The 8,685-nt window shown below is 44.9% G+C and overlaps 1 protein-coding gene across 1 annotated transcript; it reads right to left on the bottom strand.

The window, feature by feature from the left end:
* Window positions 1-6,289: 6,289 nt before the first annotated feature.
* LOC110574958 (olfactory receptor 2A12-like) lies at window positions 6,290-7,237 on the bottom strand. Its single transcript, XM_021683792.1, has one exon. The coding sequence runs from the start codon at window positions 7,235-7,237 to the stop codon at window positions 6,290-6,292; it is 948 nt and encodes a 315-aa protein (XP_021539467.1).
* Window positions 7,238-8,685: the final 1,448 nt, after the last annotated feature.

The following is an 8,685-nucleotide window of genomic DNA, read 5'->3' as shown; positions in this document are numbered from 1 at the left end:
GGCCACTGGAGCACAGAAGGCCACAACCAGAACTGAAACCACAAGTTCTACCCCATTCCATCCCATTACCCACAGGATAGGCAAGAATCACTGACTGATAAGGGAGATAATATGTAAGGTAGGTGCCTGGGTGGGATTTGTTGATGGCTGCAGCAGCTGAGCTACCTTCAAACATTAAGAGAACAAACTGTAGACAGAGTGCCAAGTCAGGACCTATGTCTGATTCATTTCTGTTTCCCTGGGCTCAGCCAAGGGTCTGGCACAAACAAAGCATCATTAACATTTGCTAATCAAATGACTGAGTTCATGAGGATTGAGCCTATTAAATCAACTTAGGATGGCCAGGACAAGAAGACTGACAGGACCCATATCAGTGACTTTATTTTATCTCAGTCAGGAGCATGAACAGATCTAAAGAAACATAGTCTTAGGAGAAAGGAAAAGTGGCCTTAGAAATAGGGTTCAGAAATTGGTCATTGTTCATCCAGCACTTCCATGGGAGTGTGGGTCCCAGGGTACATGGAGAGTCCCTGCTGTGGTGAAGAGATATTTTGAGGGGCCTCTTGGTATACAGATGAAACATCACCCAAACCATACCACACTGGGTCAGAGCTCATACTTTGCGGCAAACCATCACCTTGTAAGATTGCTGTGAGAAGTTAACATAGGTAAAGTTCTCAAAACAGTGCTTGATGCATTGCACGCTTTACATAAACACTGCCATTCTACTTGTTATGCTCTACTTCTTTTTCCTAATACCACAATTACCAAGCAATTGATCGAGACCATTTCAGCTTCAAAAGAGGGGCCACTCTGCTCTCTGGAAAGTATAGCTAACATTATAAATGAACAGGTTGGCGTTTGTTTATACTTCATTCTGGTGTGAATTTAGTAAATCTGGGTCTGTCACCAAGAAGCTCATGAAATATGAATTGGCAAAACTACAGAAAAATTATGACACCCTTTCAAGATATCAAATGTAGAGGCCCTGATTACAAACAACCAGCACTCCTCAAAGATACCTTCATTGATTTTCTCACATGGTAGAGCTTTTTATTTGTTCAAATCTAAACTGAGTAATAATGGTGTTACTAGAGTACTTGATTCAAGAGGATACTGACAGGAATGGCAAGATATAATGATCATAATGGTGCTGGCTTCTCTTACCAGTGTCAGAACTTTTCACCCATAGCTGTGGCCCCTTTGACTCTCCAGCACCTTGGAGGAGACACAGAAAAGTTGCTCCACAGAATCTCAGGAATTGTACTGACAACCCAGTGCCTATCATACCAAAAAAGGCAGGCAAGACTCCCGTAGCAAGAAAGGCAAGCAACACTTCAATGAAGCCTGAATCAGAAAGGTAAGCTGTCACAAGGAGCCCCTACTGACCACAAAATCTCCTCCAATTTTGCCTTCACTCTTTCTACCACCAGAAAAAAAAAAAAAAAAAGAGGAAAAGAGGCAGGAGTTCCTGGCATTCATTTTATCCTTGTCATGATTCTGAATTCCCACAGTCCACAGAACTATTTCAGCTATTCCTGTTCCAAATTTGGCTTTGAATTTGAAAGTCTAAATCACCTAATGGATACAAGTGACAGGTTATTCAGTGAAATGATGCCTTAGAAAAATACTGTCAGATTCTCACTTTGAACACAAAGGAAATTCAAAACTATTATGCCACCTTGTGATTAATATCAGGCTTCTTTAGCCTCAGAATTATGGAACCATCATTAACTAATAGTCCTCAATAAAACAGTAATGGTTCCAACAAAAGTAATACAGATTCAACCCAACCAGATATCATTGAAGGTACTTTGAACTCAGCAAGTAAAGTAATAATAATTATGGTATTAATGGCAGTTATTACTATAACTTGAATTTGGAAGAATAATATTTGGCCTCACATTTCACAGCTGGTTATAGGACATTTGCTGAACATATTTTGGAAAGCAGTAAGGAAGGGGGCTTGAGGAGAGATGCTGGGCATTGGGAGAGAGCAAGCAGATACCACATAGAAGGATTGACAGGACACACCAAGCCCCCAAATCACACGGGCAAAGGATGGATAGTAGAGATATTATGGGAGTTCGTCATGATTTCCAGGTTACATCAAGATAATAGTGGTACAATGGGAGGAAATGGGAGGACAAGGGGATTTGATTAGGCCAGAGAACAGTGTTGTGGGATTAAGGGTTAGAGAGAACTGGGGGAGTTCTGGAAGAGAGGGAATACAGGAAATTTAGACTTCAGGGTGCAAAATATTCCAGGTGATTAGGAAAAAAATCTATGCTAGAGTGTTGCCTCTAGGGAAAATTCAAGGAAACTTGGCAGGGAAGGGAATAAAAGCCAAAACAAAAACAAAAACCCCTACCTCATTGAGACCCAACTTAACAGAGAATTTATTTAACAATAATTTCTTTTCTTAAAGATTTTATTTACTCATTTGAGAGAGAGAGTGAGTGAGAGAGGGAACACAAGCAGGGGGAGTAGCAGGGGCAGAGGGAGAAGCAGGATCCCCATTGAGCAGAGAGCCCAATGCAGGACTCGATCCCAGGACCCCAGGACAATGACCCGATCTAAAGGCAGATGCTTAACCAACTGACCACCCAGGCGTCCCTAACAATAATAATTTCTAATCCCATCCTTAAATACATATCTGCCTCCTATGAACTGTGCTGGTTTGTAGACCAAATTCCAACAGGACAGGGGCTGTGACTTCTTTCAGCAGTGCCAGGGATCCGGGAATGACAATGGGCAATCAACTGGCTCCCATCAGCGAACTATAGGGAAGTAGAGACGGTGGGAAATCTGGCTTAAATAAAACCTTGCTACCTTCCTTGATTTCTCTGTTTCACCAACACACCAAGCCATCAAGTATTCTTCCTTCTTTCTTTGTCACATCTTTCAGCATCTCCCTATTCATTGCCACCATCCAAGACAAGCACCTTCATAAACCATGCCCAGATCTCCCTCAGTAAGTGCTCTTCAATCCAACCCCTCATCAGGTCTCCCAAGCCCTTCTTCTGAAAATACAGTGTCACCACCTCTCCTCCACCCCAGCCCTCACCCTTGATGCTCAAAAATGTAGGTTGTTCATCATTGTTAAGATAAAATGTATTATCACCCGAATTACAAACTGTAGCAATCTGTCCTTGTAGAGAAACTAATAAAACCTCACCACACTTTAGCCACAAGACTCACCTCTCCACTACCTTGGTCCCTGAATGTCTAGCTGTAGAAGAGCCATCAGGTGGACTTCCCACCTTCTGGAAGAAACTTCAACAGCGAGGAAGACTTCTCCCCCATTATCGAAGCAGCCCACTTCCCCACAAGGCCAGAAGCAGGAAGCTCTCATCAGCTACCAAGTACCCTCCACCAACCCCATAGCTCCCTAATCCCTCCCCCACAAGGGGAAGGAACACCTCAAAAACCCATGGGACCCTTCACTTTCTGCCTGAAGCCCTCTGGAACTGCTGCCTGGAACTTTGTCATGCCAGGTACTGGAGTCTATTGGTGCAGCTATACCCACCCACCCAAATGCCCTGCCTAGCTCAGCCCTGTTTCATCTCTAAGTAAATGCTTTAGGACAATATTAGCACCTAAGTACTAGAGACGAAATCTCTATCAGCTCAGAAACCCTCAGAACTCTCTAGTCATTCATTATTCCCAGACTCTGCTCATCAGCCCCATTTACCCAAGTCCCCACTTCTCCCTTTCCCCAGTTCTCCCTCTCTTTGCCATCTCAGCCCCATATTCAGCCACTGCCCCTCTCAGTATCCTCAACCTAGAATTCTCCCTGAGGACACCAGACCCCTGTCACTCTCTAAAAAGGAGGTTCTTTGTTCTCACTCCCGACCTGTGAGTTCCCAGACATTCTCATCCCAATGACCTCTTCTCCCACTTCCTTTCTGGTCACCTCAAGCCACACCCACAATGGAGTTCATCACCCCTAAAACTGCACCGCTCCCTAATAAGAATCCAAGCATTCCCACTGCACTGACCGTACGTAAACACTTTCTACAGGGCTCATTAGGCTGTCCTTTGCCTACCTCTCAATGTCATCTCTACCTTTCCTGCTCACTTTATTGTGACCATAGGAGTCTTCTTCCAGCTCTTCAGAAAATGCAAAGTCCTTTCCTGACCTGGGGCCTCTGTCCCTAGTATCCCCTTGCCTGAAATGCCGTTTTCCTGGCTCTTTGCATGGGTGACTCCTATCATCCTCAGGTATCAGCTAAACCTTAATTCCTTACCAGGGCCTTAACCTCACACTTTAGCCACAAGACTCACCTCTCCACTACCTTGGTCCCTGAATGTCTAGCTGTAGAAGAGCCATCAGGTGGACTTCCCACCTTCTGGAAGAAGCTCTCAGTAAGTAGGTTTCCCTCCATTTTTCTCTATTACAGTAACTACTTGTTTCCTGAGACAACTGTAACTTCATTTCTCAGTAACTGAGCTTAATTTCCATTTTGAGCTATCATTCCAGTGGTGGGAGAAATAATATTCATCTTTTTTCTTTAAAGATTTATTTATTTGACCGAGAGAGAGACAGCGAGAGCAGGAACACAAGCAGGGGGAGTGGGAGAGGGAGAAGCAGGCCTCCCACGGAGCAGGGAGCCCGATGCGGGGCTCGATTCCAGGACCCTGAGATCATGACATGAGCCGAAGGCAGATGCTTAACGACCGAGCCACCCAGGCGCCCCGAAATAATATTCATCTTCTTGGGGTTTCTATCTCCCTCTCCCTGACTCCAAGTTCTGGAGAGCTTACAAAGTGCTGGGGTATGCAGTGGTGGATGGAAGTAGGGTGAGAAGCAGTCTGGTCCTCTATGTCTGACACCCATAGAGAGAACCTCATTCCTATGAGGTCATCAGCCCTTCAGGGTCACTGTGGCATTGGGTTTGGCATTGTAATTTTATGACTGTAAATCTCTCCACATATCTGTTTTGGTTTCCCCAAGGCTGGCCATAATGGATGTTCAAGAAATACTGGAAGAGCATCGACTCATCCTTGAGGCCTTTGGGCCACCAATGAGGTCTGAAAGGAAGCTGGATGTTCATGCTAACTCTGAGGCCCCATGCCAGGATTCTTAGCTTCATATGTCATTTTGATCCCTTGAAAGAATGAGAGTCACTGCTATGTGTGCTGCCCACTGTGGTTTACAAAGGACAACACACATGCAGCGACTTTTACTCTTCTATGCTCTCCTTACTCGTTTTATGGTTCAGAGAGGATTCTCAAGTTTATTGCACTTGAGTTTCATTTAGTCCACCTACTGTGGCATAGAATTTTAGAAATACAGAGGTCTTGGATACCATTACATTTAAGATGATCATTTTATAGATGAGTAAATTAAGATTCAGAGAAAGAAAATGAATTGCCCAAAGTCATAAAACAAGTTACAACGTTGGGATTAGAACCCAACTTAACAGAGAATATAAGAGACAGGTCACGTACTGTCAGGTTCTGTGTCCTTCTGTAACACAATGCAGAGTATACCACATTAGCTCCATGAACCACATTGGTTCTATGCACCAAGTCAGGTCTGTGAGCCACTTGGTTCCAGTGGCTTAATTTTTAATGTTGGCTACATATATTCACTGTTTACATGTACCGCTTTGATTGCCTAAATCATCTTGGCCCTCTACTGTGTCCATGTACCATGTCACTTACAATTACCATGTTTCATGTTCGTTACATGTATCCTATTCATTCCAGTGCCATTATGGTAGATTATATTATCACCCCCATTATTGCTGCTTTCACTATAGAAGAATTATATATCCATACCCACTGCCATGTGACATGTGTTACTTTTCTGTGGGAAGAAAATACTTCCTGCCCTTTTGCTATGGGGCTTGACCATGTGACTTGCTTTGGCCAGTAGGATATCAGCAAAGAGATGTGTGTCACTTCTGAGCAAAAGCTTTAAGAGTCATCATGTGTCTTTCTCTTTGTCATAAGAATGGGATATTCCAGATAGAGCCTCCTTTTTCAGATTGGATCCAAGAATCCAGTGGCAGAAGGCCATGGTCCACTTACAACTTTCATGGAAAATGAGCAATAAATGAGCTTCTGCTGTTGTAAGCCAGGAAGATTATGGAATTGTTTGTCACTGCACCACAATGTAACAAGTTCAGCAAGACAGCCATGTTGGTTTCATGTACCACATTCGTTCCCCTGAGCAGGGGCTCTATTGGTTCCAATGCACCATATTGTTTGCATACATTATAAATGCTGTCCTTTTCCTTAGCATTGGACACTCTACCTCAGGCTTCTCCTGTCTCCCAATTCACCAGGCCACCCTACCCCACCCCATCACTTTGAGAAGAGCCTCCTTGATGTCCTTGTTCCTCAGACTGTAGACCACAGGGTTGAAGAAGGCAGTGAAGACATTGTAAAAGAGTGAGATCTGCTTGTCCCGCTCAGGAGAATAGCTGGAGTTGGGCCTCATGTAGATGTACGTGGCTGGAGCATAGAAGAGTGTGACCACAGTCAGGTGGGAAGCACCAGTGGAGAAAGCCTTGCAGCAGCCCTGAGTGGACTTGATCTTGAGAATGATCTGGCCAGTACAGATGTAGGAAGCCAGAATGAGGGATAGTGGGACAACAACCATGAAGACACTGATGACCAGGTCCACCATCTCTATGAGATTGATATCCATGCAAGCCAAGCTTTGTACTGAGGGGCCTTCACAGAAGTAGTGGTTGACCACATTGGGCCCACAGTATGGCAGCCTTATGGTGAGGAATGTATGGGTCAGAGAGAAGAAGAAACCACAGGCCCAGGTCCCAGCTGTCAGCTGTGTGCAGAGGTCCCAGCTGAGGATGACAGTATAATGCAGTGGGTGGCAGATGGCCACATATTGGTCATAAGCCATAACTACGAAGAAAATACACTCAGTTAGGCCCAGGGCACCAAACACATATATCTGCAGCCAACAGCCAGTGAAGGAGATGGTCTGAGAGTGAGGGAGGAGATGCACTAACATCTGGGGCATGGTGGTGGTGACACAGCTCATATCTAGCAGGGAGAGGATGCAGAGGAAGAAGTACATGGGCGTGAGGAGCTGCATGTCCAGGCAGATCAGGGTGATGATGAGCGCATTGCCCAGGACTGAGCTCAGGTAAAGGAGAAGGAAGGCAATGGAGAGGACTCTGTTGGATGTGGGGTCACTGGAGAAGCCAAGCAGAATTAATTCAGAAACCCAGCTTTGGTTCTGCCCTGGAGCCATCCACATGGTGAGGCCTATAAGAGAACCACACATTTAAATCTGAAGTATGGTAGTCCAGCAAGAATGTCGGCCCTGGAGGCAGGGATTTTAATTCTGACCCCCATTACTCTACTGTCTTGAACAAGTTACTTAACATCTCTGAACCTCAGTCTCCTCATCTGTAAAATGTAGCTAGTAATACTCATCTCTCAGGGTTTTTATGAGGAGTAGAGGCAATATATATGAAGCATCTGACATATGCCTTAAAAGAATAAATAATGGCAAAGTGCTCATAGGCAATCACCTTCGGTGGACAGATTGGTTGCCCACGTCTAGTGACAATCAATGTACACCACATCAGCTCCAGCCCTCAAACCTTTAGAGGTGGAGTTCGCCTCTGCCTTAAAGATCCTTTGTCTAGAAGTGCTGCTCCAAGCCTCTCCTCACTCTGCAAACCTTTCTCCTTTGCCGGCTGTCAATGTGAGGTTTTGTCAATAGAGGGCGCTAGAGGGGCACTGTGATGTGCTAACCCCAGGAAGGCACTTAGGTTGGGGCAGCAGTCCTTCCTCAGTCACTCAGCTTGAGAGCCAGCGGGCTGGTGCTTGAAAGGGCCCGAAGCACTCACCTCAACTGACCTCAGTGGACCAACTATAGTCACACACTCAGGCCACACTTTCTCCACCCAGTGGCCACTTCTATGCAAACTCTGGCCTGTCCTGACCAGCAGCTGACAGGTATCCCTGTGGTAGGCACACCCTCTTTGAAAAAGTCTGGATTCAGTCTTTTTTCTTTCTTTTTTTTTTTTTTTGGCAGAGGTAGGGGAGGGCCAGGAGCAGGGGGGGGAGAGAGATAGGTTCTAAATCCCCAGTCCCTTCAATATGTCCTCTCTTTCAGCCATGAGGTAGTAGCTGCTTTTTTTTTTTTCCCCTTGCTACTTCTGGATCTCTTTCAACCTTTTTGGTAGTTACCCACCTTTTACCAGTCAGTGATTTTTTTTTTTAAGATTTTTATTTATTTATTTGACAGAAAGAGATCCAGCGAGGGAGGGAACACAAGCAGGGGGAGTGCGAGAGGGAGAAGCAGGCCTCCCGCAGAGCAGGGAGCCCGATGTGGGGCTCAATCCCATAACCTGAGCCGAAGGCAGACGCTTAACGACTGAGCCACCCAGGTGCCCCTCAATGATTCTTTATATTAAATTTTCCCTGTTCACATCATCACTGGTGTGTTGTTTCCTGACAGCATCCTGACTGGTATGGATGCTAACTCTATGGCAAGTAATTTTGATAAGAAATAGAATGTGACATAGTTACAAGCTATCTATCCATAAAGTATTATTAACTACAAAAGTAAGAAGTATTAGCTATCAGTGGAGAAACTGGACAATATCTTAAATGAGCGATTACAGTTAACATCACCAGTAAGGAGCAGATAGACACAGTGTGTCTCCATATCTGAAATCCTAACAATATAGCGTC

This window comes from Neomonachus schauinslandi, chromosome 4, assembly GCF_002201575.2.
Source record: "Neomonachus schauinslandi chromosome 4, ASM220157v2, whole genome shotgun sequence".
Taxonomy (NCBI): Eukaryota; Metazoa; Chordata; class Mammalia; order Carnivora; family Phocidae; genus Neomonachus; species Neomonachus schauinslandi.
This window is presented reverse-complemented; position numbering and strand designations above follow the sequence as displayed.